Here is a 16,814-nt window from a genome sequence, read left to right as displayed (position 1 = left end):
ATAAGAAAGAAGGAAAGGAAAGAAGGGATAGAAAGAGTAAAAAGGAAGAAAGAAGAGAAGAAAGTAAACAGAAAAAGGAAGAGAAAGAAAAAGAGAAAAGAAAAAGAAGAGAAAGAAAGAAAAGTAAACAGAAAAAGGAAGAGAAAGAAAAAGAGAAAAGAAAAAGAAGAGAAAGAGAGAAAGAAAAGTAAAATAGGAAATAAGAAAAAAAAGAAAGAAGAATAAAAAAAGAGAGAAAGGAAAAAAGAAAGAAGGGAATGAAAGAAGGAAAAAAGGAAGGAAGAATAAAGACAGAGGAAGAAACGGAAAAGGAATAAAGAAAGAGAAAGAAAGAAAGAGAGAGAGAGAGAGAGAAAAAGAAAGAAAGAAGAAAAAGGAATGAAGGAAGAAAATAGGAAAAGTCAAGAAAGAAAAAAAGGAAGAATAAGAAAGCAAAAAAGAAAGTAAGAAAAAAGAAGTAAAAAGGAAGAAAGAAAAGAGAAGGTAAGAAAGAAAAAGAGATGAAAGCGAGAAAGGGAAACAAGAGGACAAAAAGAAGGAAGAAAGGAAGGAAGAGAAAATATAAGAAAGAAGGGATAGAAAGAAAGAGCAAAAAGGAAGAAAGAAGAGAAATAAAGAAAAGTAAACGGAAAAAGGAAGGAAGGAAGAGAAAGAAAAAGAGATGAGAAAGAAAAGAGAGAAAGAAAAGTAAAATAGCAAAGAAGAAAAGGAAAGAAAGGAATAAATGAAAGAAAGGAAAAAAAGAAAAAAGGGAATGAAAGAAGGAAGAAAGGAAGAAATAAAAACAGAAGGAGAAAGGAAGGAAAAGGGAACGAAGGAAGAGAAAGGGAAGGAAGAAAGCAGAGAAAACAAGAAAGGAAAGAGAAAAAGGAAGGAAGAGAAAGAAAAAGAGAAAGAAAAGAAAGAGAGAAAGAAAAGTAAAATAAGAAAGAAGAATAAACAAAAGAGAGTAAGAAAAAAGAAGGGAATGAAAGAAGGAAGAAAGGAAGGGAGAAATGAAGACAGAAGAAGAAAGGAAGGAAAAAGGAATGAAGGAAGAGAAAGAGAAAGAAAGGAAAGGAAGAGAGACAGAGAAAAAGAAAGAACAAAGAAAGAAGAAAACAGAATGAAGGAAAAAAGGAAGAAATCCAGGAAGAAAGAAAGGAAGGAAGAATAAGAAAGCAAAAAAGAAAGGAAGAAAAAAGAAGGAAAAAGGAAAAAGAAAGAAAAGACGAGGTAAGAAAGAAAAAGAGATGAAAGAGAGAACGGGAAACAAGGGGAAAAAAGAAGGAAGAAAAGAAGGAAGAGAAAATATAAGAACAAAGGAAAAGAAAGAAGGGATAGAAAGAAAGAACAAAAAGGAAGAAAGAAAAGTAAACAGAAAAAGAAAGGAAGGAAGAGAAAGAAAAAGAGGTAAGAAAGAAAAAAAGAGGGAAAGAAAAGTAAAATAGCAAAGAAGAAAAGGAAAGAAAGGAAAGAATAAATGAAAGAAAGGAAAAAGAAGAAAGGGAATGAAAGAATGAAGAAAGGAAGAAATAAAAACAGAAGGAAAAACGAAGGAAAAAGGAACAAAGGAAGAGAAAGAGAAAAAAGAAAGAAGGAAAGGAAGAAAGAGAGAGACAGAGAAAAAGAAAAGAAAAGGAATGAAGGAAAAAGAAGAAAATAGGAAAAGTCAAGAAAGAAAGGAAGGGAAGAATATGAAAGTGAAAAAGAAAGAAAGAAAAAAGAAGTAAAAAGGAAAAAAGAAAGAAAAGAGAAGGTAACAAAGAAAAAGAGATGAAAGCGAGAAAGGGAAACAAGAGGAAAAAAAGAAGGAAGAAAGGAAGGAAGATAAAATATAAGAAAGAAGGGATAGAAAGAAAGAGCAAAAAGGAAGAAAGAAGAGAAAGAAATAAAAGTAAACAGAAAAAGGAAGGAAGAGAAAGAAAAAGAGAAGAGAAAGAGAAAGAAGAAAAAGAGGGAAAGAAAAGTAAAATAGGAAAGAAGAAAAGGAAAAAAGAAAAGAATAAATGAAAGAGAGAAAGAAAAAAGAAAGAATGGAATAAAAGAGGGAAGAAAGAAAGGATGAAATAAAGACGAAGAAGAAAGGAAGGAAAAAGGAACATAGGAAGAGAAAGAAAAAGAAAAAAGGAAGAAAAGGAAGGAAGAGACAGAAAAAGAAGAAAGAAAAAAAGGAATGAAGGAAAAAAGGAAGAAAATAGGAAAAGTCAAGAAAGAAAGAAACAAAGAAACAAAGAAAGGAAGAATAAGAAAGAAAAAAAGGAAGAAAAAAGTAAAAAGGAAGAAAGACAGAGAAAGTAAGAAAGAAAAAGCGACGAAAGAATGAAAGGAAAACAAGAGAAAAAAAGAAAAAAGAAAGGAAGAGAAAATATAAGAAAGAAGGAAAGGAAAGAAGGGGAAGAAAGAAAGATCAAAAAAGAAGAAAGAAAGAAAGAAAAGTAAATAGAAAAAGGAAGGAAGGGAGGGAGAGAGAGGGATGGAAGGAAGCAAGGAAAGAGGGAAGGAAGGAAGAGAAAGAAAAAGAGAAGAGAAAGAAAAAAAAGAGAGAAAGGAAATGAAAATAGCAAAGAAGAAAAGGAAAGAAAGAAAAGAATGAACAAAAGATAGGAAAAAAGAAAGAAGGGAATGAAAGAAGGAAGAAAGAAATGAAGAAATAAAGACAGAAGGAGAAAGTAAGGAAAAGGAATGAAGGAAGAAAAAGAGAAAGAAAAAAGAAAGAAGGAAAGGAAGGAAGAGAAAGACAGAGAAAAAGAAAGAAGGAAAAAAGAAAGAAGAAAAAGGAATGAAGGACAAAAGGAACAGGAAAAGTCAAGAAAGAAAGGAAGGAAGAATAAGAAAGTGAAAAAGAAAGGAAGAAAATGAACTAAAAAGGAAGAAAAGAGAAGTTAAGAAAGAAAAAGAGAAGAAATAAAGAAAGGGAAACAAGAGGACAAAAAGAAGGAAGAAAGGAAGGAAGAGAAAATGTAACAAAGAAGGAAAGGAAAGAAGGGGAAGAAAGAAAGATCAAAAAGAAAGAAAAAAAGAAAAGTAAACAAAAAGAAAGGAAAGGAGGGAGGGGGGAGGAAGGAAGGAAGGAAGGAAGGAAGGAAGGAAGGAAGGAAGGAAGGAAGGAAGGAAGGAAGGAAGGAAGGAAGGAAGGAAGGAAGGAAGGAAGGAAGGAAGGAAGGAAGGAAGGAAGGGAGGGAGGAAGAAAGGAAGGAAGGAAGGAAGGAAGGAAGGAAGGAAGGAAGGAAGGAAGAGAAAGAAAAAGAGAAGAGAAAGAGAAAGACAAGAAAGAGAGAAAGGAAAGTAAAATAGCAAAGAAGAAAAGGAAAGAAAGAAATGAATAAATGAAAGAGAGATGGGAAAAAAGAAAGAAGGCAATGAAAGAAGGCAGAAAGAAAGGAAGAAATAAAGACAGAAGTGAAAAAGAAGGAAAAGGAATGAAGGAAGAAAAAGAGAAAGAAAAAAGAAAGAAGGAAAGGAAGGAAGAGAGAGACAGAAAAAGAAAGAAGGAAGAAAGAAAGAAGAAAAGGAATGAAGGACAAAAGGAAGAAAATAGGAAAAGTCAAGAAAAAACGAAAGGAAGGAAGAATAAGAAAGAGAAAAAGAAAGGAAGAAAAAAGAAGTAAAAAGGAAGAAAGAAAGAAAAGAGAAGGTAAGAAAGAAGAAGAGATGAAAGAGTGAAAGGGAAACAAGATGAAAAAAGAAGGAAGAAAGGAAGGAAGAGAAAACATAAAAAAGAAGGAAAGGAAAGAAGGGGAAGAAAGAAAGATAATAAAGGAAGAAAGAAGAGAAAGAAAGAAAGAAAAGTAAGCAAAAAGGAAGGAAGGAAGGAAGGAAGGAAGGAAGGAAGGAAGGAAGGAAGGAAGGAAGGAAGGAAGGAAGGAAGAAAGGAAGGAAGGAAGGAAGGAAGGAAGGAAGAAAGGAATGGAAACAGCAAAAGGAAGAAAAAAAGAGAAGAGAAAGAAAGACAAGAGAGAAAGTTAAGTAAAATAGCAAAGAAGAAAAGGAAAGAAAGAAATGAATAAACAAAAGGGAGATAGGAAAAAAGAAAGAAGGGAATGCAAGAAGGATGAAGAAAAGAAAAATAAAGTCAGGAGGAGAAAGGAAGGAAAAGGAACGAAAGAAGAGAAAGAGAAAGAAAAAAGAAAGAAGGAAAGCAAGGAAGAGAAAATATAAGAAAGAAGGAAAGGAAAGAAGGGAAAGAAAAAAAGAAAAGTAAACAAAGAAAGGAAGGAAGGAATGAATGAGGGAAGGAAGGAAGAGAAAGAAAAAGAGACGAGAAAGAGAAAGACAAGAAAGAGAAAAAGGAAAGTAAAATAGCAAAGAAGAAAAGGAAAGAAAGAAAAGAATAAATGAAAGAGAGATAGGAATAAAGAAAAAAAGAATGAAAGAAGGAAGAAAGACAGAAGGAGAAAAGAAGGAAAAGGAATGAAGGAAGAAAAAAAAGAAAAGAGAAAGACGGAAAGGAAGGGAGAGACAGAGAAAAAGAAAGAAGGAAGAGAGAAAGAAGAAAACGGAATTAAGGAAAAAAGGAAGAAAATAGGAAAAGTCAAAAAAGAAAGGAAAGAAGGAAGAATAAGAAAGTGAAAAAGAAAGGAAGTAAAAAGGAAGAAAGAAAGAAAAGAGAAGGTAAGAGAAAAAGAGAAGAAAGAAAGGGAAAATATAAGAAAGAAGGAAAGAAAGAAGGGATAGAAAGAACAAAAAGGAAGAAAGAAGAGAAAAAAGAAAGAAAGAAAAGTAAACAGAAAAAGGAAGGAAGGGAAGAAGAAAAGAAGAGAAAGAAAAAGAGAAGAGAACGGGAAAGACAAGAAAGAGAGAAAGGAAAGTAAAATAGGAAAGAAGGAAGAGAGAAAGAAGAAAACGGAATTAAGGAAAAAAGGAAGAAAATAGGAAAAGTCAAAAAAGAAAGGAAAGAAGGAAGAATAAGAAAGTGAAAAAGAAAGGAAGTAAAAAGGAAGAAAGAAAGAAAAGAGAAGGTAAGAGAAAAAGAGAAGAAAGAAAGGGAAAATATAAGAAGGAAAGAAAGAAGGGATAGAAAGAAAGAACAAAAAGGAAGAAAGAAGAGAAAAAAGAAAGAAAGAAAAGTAAACAGAAAAAGGAAGGAAGGGAAGAAGAAAAGAAGAGAAAGAAAAAGAGAAGAGAACGGGAAAGACAAGAAAGAGAGAAAGGAAAGTAAAATAGCAAAGAAGAAAAGGAAAGAAAGAAAAGAATAAACAAAAGAGAACTAGGAAAAAGAAAGAAGGGAATGAAAGCAAGAAGAAAGAAATGAAAAAATAAAGATAGAAGGAGAAAGGAAGGAAAAGGAATGAAGGAAGAAAAAAGAAAAGAGAAAGACCGAAAGGAAGGAAGAGACAGAGAAAAAGAAAGAAGGAAAAGGAATGAAACAAAAAAGGAAGAAAATAGGAAAAATCAAGGAAGAAAGAAAGGAAAGAAGAATAAGGAAGCTAAAAAGAAAGGAAGAAAAAAAGGAAGAAAGAAAGAATAGAGAAGGTAAGAAAGAAAAAGAGAAGAGAGAAAGGGAAACAAGAGGACAAAAGGAAAGAAGAGAAAATATAAGAAAGAAAGAAAGGAAAGAAGGGGAAGAAAGAACGGTCAAAAAGGAAGAAAGAAGAAAGGAAAGGAAACAGAAAAAGGAAGGAAGGAAGAGAGAAAAACAGAAGAGAAACAGAAATACAAGAAACAGAGAAAGGAAAGTAAAATAGCAAAGAAGAAAGGGAAAGTAAAGAATAAACAAAAAAGAGATAGAAAATAAGAAAGAAGGGAATGAAAAAGTAAGAAATAAAGTCAGAAAAGAAAGGAAGGAAAAGGAGTGAAGGAAGAAAACGAGAAAGAAAAAACAAAGAAGGAAAGGAAGGAAGACAGACAGAGAAAAAGAATGAAGAAAAAAAGGAATAAAACGGAATGAAGGAAAAAAGGAAGAAAATAGGAAAAGTCAGGAAAGAAAGAAAGGAAGGAAGAATAAGAAGGCAAAAAAGGAAGAACAAAGAAGTAAAAAGGAAAAAGAAAGAAAAGAGATGAAAGAGAGAAAGGGAAAAAAGAAGGAAGAGAAAATATAAGAACGAAGGAAAGGAAAGAAGCTATAGAAAGAAAGAGCAAAAAGGAAGAAAGAAGAGAAAGAAAGAAAAGTAAACAAAAAGTAAGGAAGAAAGGAAGAGAAAGAAAAAGAGAAGAGAAAGAAAAAGAGAGCAAGAAAAGTATAACAGGAAAGAATAAAAGGAAAGAAAAAAGAATAAATGAAAGAGAGACAGGAAAAAAGAAAGGGAATGAAAGAAGGAAGAAGAAATGAAGACAGAAGGAGAAAGGAAGGAAAAAGGAATGAATGAAGACAAAGAGAAAGAAAAAAGAAAGAAGGAAAGGAAGAATTAGAAAGTGAAAAAGAAAAGAAGAAAAAAGGAAGAAAGAAATAAAAGAGAAGGTAAGAAAGAAAAAGAGATGAAAGAGAAAGGAAAACAAGAGGAAAAAAGAAGGAAGAAAGTAAGGAAGAGAAAATATAAGAAGGAATGAAAGGAAAGAAGGGACAGAAAGAAAGAGCAAAAAGGAAGAAAGATGAGAAAGAGAAAGAAAAGTAAACAGAAAAAGGAAGGAAGGAAGAGAAAGAAAAAGAGAAGAGAAAGAGAAAGACAAGTAAAATAGGTAAGAAGGAAAGACAGAAAATAAACAAAAGGGAAAAAGGAAAAAAGAAAGAAGGGAATGAAAGAAGGAAGAAAGAAAAGAAATAAAGACAGAAAAAGAAAGGAAGGAAAAAGGAACAAAGGAAGAGAAAGAAAGAAAAAAGAAAGAAGGAAAGGAAGGGAGAGACAGAAAAAGAAAGAAATAAGAAAATAGAATGACGAAAAAAAGGAAGAAAATAGGAAAAGCCAAGAAAGAAAGGAAGGAAGGAAGAATAAGAAAGTGAAAAAGAAAGGAAGAAAAAAGAAATAAAAAGGAAAGAAGAAAGAAAAGAGAAGGTAAGAAAGAAAAAGAGATGAAAGACAAAAAGGGAAACAAGAGCAAAAAAAAAAAGGAAGAAAGGAAAGAAGAGAGAATATAAGAAAAAAGGAAAAGAAAGACGGGGAAGAAAGAAAGATCAAAATGGAAGAAAGAAGATAAAGAAAGTAAGAAAAGTAAACAGAAAAAGGAAAGAGGGAAACAAGGAAGCAAGGAAGAGAAAGAAAAAGAGAAGAGAAAGAGAAAGGAAAGTAAAATGGCAAAGAAGAAAAGGAAAGAAGGAAAAGAATAAACAAAAGAGAGATAGGAAAAAAGAAAGAAGGGAATGAAAGAAGGAAGAAAGAAAGGAAGAAATAAAGACAGAAGGAGAAAGGAAGGAAAAGGAATGAAGAAAAAGAGAAAGAAAAAAGAAGGAAAGGAAGGAAGAGAGAGACAGAGAAAAAGAAAGAAGAAAGAAAGAAGAAAAGGAATGAAGGACAAAAGGAAGAAAATAGGAAAAGTCAAGAAAGAACAAAAGGAAGGAAGAATAAGAAAGCGAAAAAGAAAGGAAGAAAAAAGTATAAAGGAAGAAAGAAAAGAGAAGGTAAGAAAGAAAAAATGATGAGAGAAAGGGACAAAAGAGAAAAAAAGAAGGAAGAAAGGAAGAGAAAATATAAGAACGAAGGAAAGGAAAGAAGGGATAGAAAGAAAGAAAAAGGAAAAAAGAAGAGAAAGAAAGAAAGAAAGAAAAGTAAACAGAAAAGGAAGGAAGGACGGAAGAGGAAGAAGAGAAAATAAAGAAAAGAAAGAGAAAGAAAAATAAAATAGGAAAGAAGAAAAGGAAAGAAAAGAAGAAACAAAAGAGAGAAAGGAAAAAAGAGAAAAGGAAATGAAAGAAGGAAGAAAGAAAGGAAAAAATAAAGACAGAAGGAGAAATTAAGGAAAAAGGAATGAAGGAAGAGAAAGAGAAAGAAAAAAGAAAGAAGGAAAGGAAGGAACAATAAGAAAGTGGAAAAGAATGGAAGAAAAAAGAAAAAGGAAGAAAGAAAGAAAAGGTAAGAAAGAAAAAGAAATGAAAGAGAGAAAAGGAAACAAGAGGAAAAAAAAGAAGGAAGAGAACATATAAGAAAGAAGGAAAGGAAAGAAGGCATAGAAAGAAAGAGCAAAAAGGAAGAAAGAAGAGAAAGAAAGAAAAGTAAACAGAAAAAGGAAGGAAGGAAGAAAGAAAAAGAGAAGAGAAAGAGAAAGGAAAGAGAGAAAGTAAAATAGGAAAGAAAAGGAAAGAAAGAAAAGAGTATATGAAAGAGAGATAGGAAAAAAGAAAGAAAGGGAATGAAAGAAGGAAGAAAGAAAGGAAAAAAGAAAGATAAGAAAGGAAGGAAAAAGGAACAAAAGAAGAGGAAGAGAAAAGAAAAAGAAGGAAAGGGAGGAAGAGAGAGACAGAGAGGGAGGTAGAATAAAGAAAGAAGAAAAAGGAATGAAGGAAAAAAAGGAAGAAAATAGGAAAAGTCAAGAAAGAAAGAAAGAAAAGAAGGAACAAAGAAAGGAAGGAACAATAAGAAAGCAAAAAAAAGGAAGAAAAGAAGTAAAAAGGAACAAAGAAAGAAAAGAGAAGGTAAGAAAAAGAGATGAAAGAGAGAACGGGAATCAAGAGGAAAGAAAGAAAGAAAGAAAGAAAGAAAGAAAGAAAGAAAGAAAGAAAGAAAGAAAGAAAGAAAGAAAGAAAGAAAGAAAGAAAGAAAGAAAGAAAGAAAGAAAGAAAGAAAGAAAGAAAGAAAGAAAGAAAGAAAGAAAGAAAAGAAGGGAAGAAAGAAAAGAAGGGATAGAAAGAAAGAGCAAAAAGGAAGAAAGAAGAGATAAAAAGAAAGAAAAGTAAACAGAAAAAGGAAGGAAGGAATGAAGGAAGAGAAAGAAAAAAGCGAGAAAGAAAAGTATAATAGGAAAAGGAAAGAAAGAAAAGAATAAATGAAAGAGAGATAGGAATAAAGAAAAAAAGGGAATGAAAGAAGGAAGAGAGAAAGGAAGAAATAAAGACAAAAGAAGAAAGGAAGGAAATAGGAAAAGCTAAGAAATAAAGAAAGGAAGGAAGAATAAGAAAGCTAAAAAGAAAGGAACAGAAAAGAAGTAAAAAAGGAAGAAAGAAAGAAAAGAGAAGGTAAGAAAGAAAAAGAGATGAAAGAGAAAGGGAAACAAGAGGAAAAAAAGAAGGAAGAAAGGAAGGAAGAGAAAATATAAGAATGAAGGAAAGGAAAGAAGGGATAGAAAGATCAAAAAGGAAGAAAGAAGAGAGAAACAATGAAAAGTAAACAGAAAAAGGCAGGAAGGAAGAGAAAGAAAAGAGAGAAAGAAAAGTAAAATAGCATAGAAGAAAAGGAAAGAAAGAAGAATAAACCAAAGAGAGAAAGGAAAAAAGAAGGGAATGAAAGAAGGAAGAAACGCAGGAAGAAATAAAGACAGAAGTAGAAAGGAAGAAGGAATGAAGGAAGAAAGAAGAAAAAGTAATGAAGGAAAAAAGGAAGAAGATAGGAAAAGTCAAGAAAGGAAGAAAGGAAGGAAGAATAAGAAAGCTAAAAAGAAAGGAACAGAAAAGAAGTAAAAAGGAAGAAAGAAAGAAAAGAGAAAGTAAGAAAGAAAAAGAGATGAAAGCGAGAAAGGGAAACAAGAGGAAAAAAAGAAGAAAGGAAGGAAGAGAAAATATAAGAAAGAAGGGATAAAGAAAGAGCAAAAAGGAAGAAAGAAGATAAAGAAAGAAAGAAAAGTAAACAGAAAAAAGAAGGAAGAGAAAATATAAGAAAGAAGGAAAGGAAAGACAAAGAAAAGAGAGAAAGAAAAGTAAAATAGGAAAGAAGAAAAGGAAAGAAAGAATAAATGAAAGAAGGGAATGAAAGAAGGAACAAATAAAGGCAGAAGGAGAAAGGAAGGAAAAAAGGAATGAAGGAAGAGAAAGAGAAAGAAAAAAGAGAAGGAAAGGAAGGAAGAGAGAGACAGAGAAAAAGGAAGAAGAAAGAAAGAAAGAAAGGAATGAAGGGGAAAAGGAAGAAAATAGGAAAAGTGAAGAAAGGAAGGAAGAATAAGAAAGCGAAAAAGAAAGGAAGAAAAAAGAAGTAAAAAGGAAGAAAGAAAGAAAAGAGAAGGTAAGAAAGAAAAAGAGATGAAAGACAAAAAGGGAAACAAGTGGAAAAAAGAGGGTAGAAAGGAAGGAAAAGACAATATAAGAAGGAAGGAAAGAAGGGATAGAAAGAAAGCAAAAAGGAAGAATGAAAAGAAAAAGAAAAGTAAACAGAAAAGGAAAGAAGGAAGAGAAAGAAAAACAAGAGAAAGAGAAAGACAAGAAAGAGAAAGAAAAGTAAAATAGGAAAGAAGAAAAGGAAAGAAAGAAAAGAATAAATGAAAGAAAGGAAAAAAGAAAGAAGGGAATGAAAGAAGGAAGAAATAGAGACAAAAGGCGAAAGGAAGGGAAAAGGAACAAAGGAAGAGAAAGAGGAAGAAAAAAAAGAAGGAAACGAAGGAAGAGACAGAAAAAAAGAAAAAAGGAAGAAGAAAAAGGAATGAAGAAAAAAGGAAGAAAATAGGAAAAGTCAAGAAAGAAAGAAAAGAAAGAAAGAAAGAAAGAAAGAAAGAAAGAAAGAAAGAAAGAAAGAAAGAAAGAAAGAGGAAGAGGAAGGAAGAATAAGAAAGAAAAAAGGAAGAAAAAAGAAGTAAAAAGGAAGAAAGAAAGAAAAGAGAAGGTAAGAAAGAAAAAGATATGAAAGACAGAAAGGTAAACAGGCAGAAAAAAAGAAGGAAGAAAGGAAGAAAAATATAAGAAAGAAGGAAAGGAAAGAAGGGATAGAAAGAGTAAAAAGGAAGAAAGAAGGAAAAGATAGAAAGAAATTAAACAGAAAAAAGAAGGAAGGAAGCTAAAAGGGAAGGCAGAAAAGAAGGTAAAGAGAAAAGAAAAGAAGAAAGGAAGGAAGAGAATATAAGAAAGAGAGAAAGCAAAGAAGAAAGAAAAAATAAGAAAGCAAGAAAGAATGAAAGAAACAAAGAAAAAGGAAGGAAAAAAGGAAGAAAACAGGAAAAGTAAAGAAAGAAAGATGTAAAGAAAGGAAGAAAGAGAGAGAAAGAAAATGAAAAAGAAAGGAAGAAAAAAGAAATAAGAAGGAAGAAGGAAAGACAAAGACAGGAAGAGAGAAACACAAAGAAAGAAGGGAAAAAGGGGAAAAATAGAAGGTAGTAGAAATGAAGGAAGAAAAAAGAAAAATAAAGTAAGAAAGAAAAAAGAAAAAGAAGGGAAAAAAGAAAAAGGAAGAAAATAGAGGAAGCAAGAAAGGAAAAAGGAAAGAAGAAAAAAGAAAAAGAAATAAAAAAGGAAGGAAGGAAGAAAAGAGGAAGTAAATTTTGCTTTTCTTCCCTCCTTTCTTTCTTTCTCTTTTTTCTTTCTTTCTTCCTTCTTTACTTTTTCTCTGAATAAAAAAGTAAAAGAAAAAGAGATTGAGAAAACAAAAGAAAAGAAGATGAAAGAAGAGAAGAGAAAGAAAAAAACAGAAAGAAAAAGAAAGGAAGAAAATAAGAAAGTAAAAGAAAAAGGAAGGGAAAAAAAGGAAAAAGAAAGAAAGGAAGGAAGAAAGAAAGAAAGAAAGAAAGAAAGAAAGAAAGAAAGAAAGAAAGAAAGAAAGAAAGAAAGAAAGAAAGAAAGAAAGAAAGAAAGAAAGAAAGAAAGAAAGAAAGAAAGAAAGAAAGAAAGAAGGAAAATAAAAGGAAGGAAGAAAAAGAGAAATAGATAATGAAAGAAATGAAAAAAGAAAGAAAAAGAAAGGAAAGAAGAAAAAAGAGAAAAAGAAAGAAAAATAAGAATGTAACAAAAAGAAAGAAAGAAGAAAGGGAGAAAGGAAAGACAAAGGAAGAAGGAAAGCAGGAAGCAAAGAAGGAAACTAGAAGAGAAAAAAGAAAGGAGGGGAGAGAAAAAAGAAAGAGGAAAGGAAAGAAGAGAAAAGAAAAAGAAAGGAAGAAAAGAATGTGAGTAACAAAGAAAAAGGAAGAAAAAGAAAAATAAAATTAAAAAAAGAAAGAAAATAAAGGAAGAATGAAAGAAAGAAGAAAGTAGGAAAGAAAGTGTGAAAGAAGAAATAAAGTAGAAAGGAGGGAAGAAAAAAGAATGAGAGAAAGAGAAAAAAGAAGTGAAGGAAGCAAAAAGAATGAAAGAAAGAATAAGAAGTGAAGGAAGAAAAAAGAGAAAGAAGAGAAAAATTAAGGAACAAAGAAAGAAGAAAAGAGTAAAAGAAAAGACAGAAAGAAGTAAAGGAAAGAGAAAAAAGAAAAATAAAGGAAGAAAGAATAGAGAAGGAATGAGAAACAAAGGAAGGAAGAAGGAAAGAATGGAAAAAAATAGAGACAAGAAAGAAAAAAAGGAAGAGAGGAAGGAAGAAGGAACAACAACAACAACAAAAAGAAATGGAAAGGAAACAGAACCAAATGTGCTTCCCTTGTATGGGAAGAACATCTATCCATTTCCAAGACAGCTGGCTATTGTTAACATTTGAACTTGTTCTCATGGAGTTCCATGCAGACAAACTTATCTGTGTATGGATTGGAATGTTCTTTTATTTTGGACACTTGCTTGATTTCAGGTCTCTGTAAATTGCTTGAAAGAAAGGCTCCTTTTCATGATTATGCTGCATATTATCCTTTTCCTAGAAGCTTAAAATCAGAGGGGATATTGTAAGTTCCTGTGATAAGGTGGAAAGAACCCTGGGTTTGAAATGAATCCTCTTACCTGGATAACCATGGGCAAGTCACTGATCCTGCTTGTGTCTATAACATGGTGATAATACCTCACATAGCCACCCAAAAGGTTCAAAAAAGATTGTCTATAAAGGGCTTTGTAGACCTTAAATGGTATATAATACAAGAATGAAAGGATAGAAAGAAAGTTACGAATATCCCTTATTTCAATAATCTATGGGGGGGGGGAGAAACTCAAAATAACAATCTACATAATGACTACAGTGATATAAATGAAAACAACATTATAAGATAACTAAATTTGGATTAACTTCAGTGATTTTAGTTTTGGAAGGAAGGAAGCACACATCCCTCCTCTTAGTAGAGATGTGGGGGGGCCTGTGGGTACACAACATTGCATATGCTGCCAGACTCCCTTACTCTGGCAGTGAGCTTTGCTTAATTGTTGTTCTTTGTTATTAGGGAAGGTTCAGAAGATGAAGGGGGATTATATTGGAAATAACTGATTTTAAAAAAATAATAATCAATAATCAAAAATAATTCAATTTTCTCTTTTGTTCTCTTTTTTTCACAACATAACTAATATAGAAATGTTCACTTGTATTAGATTGCTTGTTGTTTGTGAAGGGAGAAGGGAAGCAAGAGGGAGAGGTAGGGTCAAAAATTTGGAACTCGAAATCTTATTAAAAAAAAAAAGAATGTTGAGAATTGTCTTTACACATAATTGGAAAAAAAAAATACTATCTACAAAAAAAGCCCCATAATGCATCAATGTTTTAAAATGGGATAGGAGAAAAATCAATGTAAATCACGGTTTTTTTATTTGTGAATTGCTCAAAAGAACTAGGCTTGGTTGGGCAGGAAAAGGGAAGGCTAGGGGGAAGGAGTGGGGAGCAAGCTACACTAGTTTTCTCCAGATATATAAAGGGCTGAAAGAGAAAATAAGAATTTCCCTGCTAGGCCCTGGAAGCTAGAACTGGGAGCCATGTTGAAAATTCTAAAAATTCTTAAAAAAAAAAAAGAGAGAGAGAGAGAGAGACCAACCTGGGAGAAGCCTTCGTGATTGTTTATCTTGTCCAGCCTTCTAATTTTCCTGATAAGAAAAAACTGAGTGATTTGACTAAGATCATACATTAACCTATTTTGTAAATCTATGTGTTATGGAAATCTATCTATATTTACAGGTTAGGCTAACAGGAGTTTCCCTCCAACCCTGAGATTCTGGAATTCTACAAATTAACTGAGGCCAGCTAACAATTCTGGTCCTCCTGACTTTTACAAACTTACTACAGTTAAAATAATCAAAATGCCTAACTCTGGACACCACCCAATTAGAGTCAGCAGCAGCTTAAGCCAAGGCTGGTATTTAGTAGACTGTCCACTTAAATAGCCTTTTGTGGTGGCAACTGGGTTTTAGAAATATTAATTAAACTTCATACCAGGCAAGAGTGGGGGCCCTTATTAATCCTGTTTTAAGCAACCTAATAATGATAGTTGAGCCTTCTCCAGACTTCAATTTATGATGCTATTTCAGCCTCACAACAAACAGGTTGTTAGTGTTAGTACAATTGCTATTTTATACATCATAAAATGGAGGCCCTCTGAGGGGAAATTTCTTGTTCAACCTCACAGAGTTTTGATTCCCAGTTAAGCACACCATTTCTACTACAATAAATTGCCTCTTACCTCAATCAGTACATGTGAATCTGTATGGGTAGAAAGATATATTTAGGTAAAGAAAGGAGAAAATGGTGGGGAGAGGGCAGGAGGTGAAGAAGGCAGAAAGTTTAAGGCAGGCAGAGAGGAAAAAGACTGGAGAGGGCCCCCCAAACAACACAAAAATCCATAAAAGCTTAGGCAAAAAGGGAGAGAAAAGTATGGACAGACAGAAAGCTAAAGATGGAAAGCTAGAAAGTTAAAGTTAGACATAAATGTAGGCCAAAAAACACCAAAAAACCCCCAAACAGTAATAAGATACAGAACTACAAAGATAAAGAAAATGGGGTGAAATGGTTGTTCTCACCAGAGCCCATGTTTGTTGAACTGTTCTTCAGATGAGGATGATCTTGGATGTTTAGTTTGCCTGCTCAGGTTGAGGTGAAACTCCAGAATGAATGCTCTATGGCCATCTGACTATAGGCTCTTCCAGGCTGCTGAGAATCTCAGTGAAACACTTGGATCTTTTTTCACCTTCCAGGATATTAGAAACCTTGCTATCCACTCAGTTGACTTTTTCCCTTTTAAAAAAAATGGGAGGGAGGGGCTTCTGTGAAGTTGATATTTTTTAAAACATTGCAAACAAAGTAATAAGTATACTTTCTATCATGTTCTTTGATAGACTACTTTTTGACCTAGTGGAAGGATACAAAAAAGGACAGGGTGTGCTCAGACCAGCTCATGCTTACATCATAATAGGAATTTGGGTCTATAAGGAAAAAGTAACCTGGACAAGACAGCCAGGATACTCAGACTTCTTTGATCCTGTTCATATAGGGGATAGAGTTCATTAATCAAAGCAAAGAATTCCTGAGCCAGACAGTTTCTCAAACAAGGGATTTGGGAAACATGCCACTAAATTCAGGCAAATCAACACACAGTTTTTATTTTATGCTGTCTTAAGTGAACTCAAATCCACCCTCAACTTCTTTTCTCAAAGATGTGCTATCTATCCACCTTGGCACCAGGCCCACTGAGAGCAGCTGTGATTCTGATGGAGTCCTGGAGAGTAGAAAGCAGACTGTTTTCCCCAGGGCCTTTGGTATTAGGGAGATATGTAAACACTTCATTATATTTCCAATCATAGCAGGGGTTACCATGCTCCTTACTTCCTGTTCTGTTGAGTGACTTCCTATTTTGCAGTTTCCCCTTAATAAAATATCTTAACTGGAATAAGTGATTGGATTCCAAAGGGCCTTAGGAATTCCTGAACTTCCCAAATCTCCCCAATAACATCTTAAATTTGGCTACTTGACTATTAGGGGCCCACTTTTTAAAGTTATGAATTATTATCCCATCGAATGATAAACTATGTAAGATAATAGATCTTGGATCTCAAGCCAGAAAGGTCCTCAGGTCCATGAGGCCCAAGCCCCTCTTTTAACAGATGAAATGGGGGTGGGGGCAGTAAAACAAAGTAGTTAACTCACCCAAGAAATGAGCTTCAGAGACAGAATTTGAACCAGTACCTCAGGCTTCAAAGTCAGTGTACTCTCTACTCTAGTGGTCTTCCTTTAGAAGATATATATATATATATATATACACACACATACATACATATATATATATATATATACACATATATATATATATATGTAATTCCCAGGAGAAATTAATAATTTAATGTGAAAGGCTGCTTAGCAGCTTTTCTCAAAGCATCTTTCCCAACTTGAGACCTAAAGAGGATCTTATGGGGAAAATGTGATATGGAGAGTATTTTAGAGATTTTTTTAAAAATCTGTTCTACTTTTCTCAGACTATGTAACTATCCCCAATTAAAAACAAACAAACCAAAAAAAAAACCCTTCTCTAACCAAATAAACAACTCCAAATCAGAGAAAAGAGTACCTTGGATCCAGAACTGCAGCTCCTCTCTGCGCCAGCCTTCAGAATTCTTTAGCCTGCCCTATTGTTACAAGTGGAACTCAATGATGTATCAAGTATTCCACCTGATTATTCTGACAAATAGCATCATTTTATTCGATATTAAACTGACTACAAACGTACACTCACTAGGCTCTCACTGCCACAAGATACTAGTCTATTCCTCTGAATTCTCCATCATTCTTCATCTCATTCAAATTCCAAATCTTTACTCAAGCTTCCCATATCACCTTCTGTACTCTATCCGCTGAGGGTCTCACATGAATTTTCATTGAAAATAAATTCAGATCATTTACTTAGAGTAGGGGTGGCTGAAATTATATGTATAATCAACCCCAAGTAATCATGAGCTGAAAGTTAGGTATAATATCCCTGCCCCCCCCCATGGCTTGAATTCTATAAGTTGATAATATTATATGGCCCACCAATGTCATAAATATCCCAATAGCCCTTGGCAGAAAAAAAGGTTCCCTACTCCTAACTTAGAGCTATCTTTTCCTCCCTTCTCCAAATCTCTGATCCCTCTGATCCTACCCCTATGCCTATCCATTAGGTCACTCTCCAATGGAGAAGAGGTTGAGGACTAGAGTTCTCTGTTAACTGGACTAAGGAGAGGCCTG

General features: G+C 33.0%; 1 protein-coding gene across 1 annotated transcript in view; it reads right to left on the bottom strand.

Moving 5' to 3' along the window:
* The window catches only part of CUL4B (cullin 4B), a 64,882-nt gene extending 50,076 nt beyond the window's left edge, over positions 1-14,806 (bottom strand). Inside the window, exon 1 of the mRNA XM_074278241.1 lies at positions 14,618-14,806. Within this exon, the coding sequence (XP_074134342.1) occupies positions 14,618-14,627 (10 nt within the window). The 5' untranslated portion in view covers positions 14,628-14,806. The remainder of the gene's footprint in view (positions 1-14,617) is intronic.
* Positions 14,807-16,814: the final 2,008 nt, after the last annotated feature.

Source organism: Sminthopsis crassicaudata, chromosome X (assembly GCF_048593235.1).
Source record: "Sminthopsis crassicaudata isolate SCR6 chromosome X, ASM4859323v1, whole genome shotgun sequence".
In the NCBI taxonomy this organism is placed as follows: domain Eukaryota; kingdom Metazoa; phylum Chordata; class Mammalia; order Dasyuromorphia; family Dasyuridae; genus Sminthopsis; species Sminthopsis crassicaudata.
The sequence above is the reverse complement of the archived record's forward strand: the minus strand, read 5'-3'. Positions and strand labels throughout refer to the sequence as shown.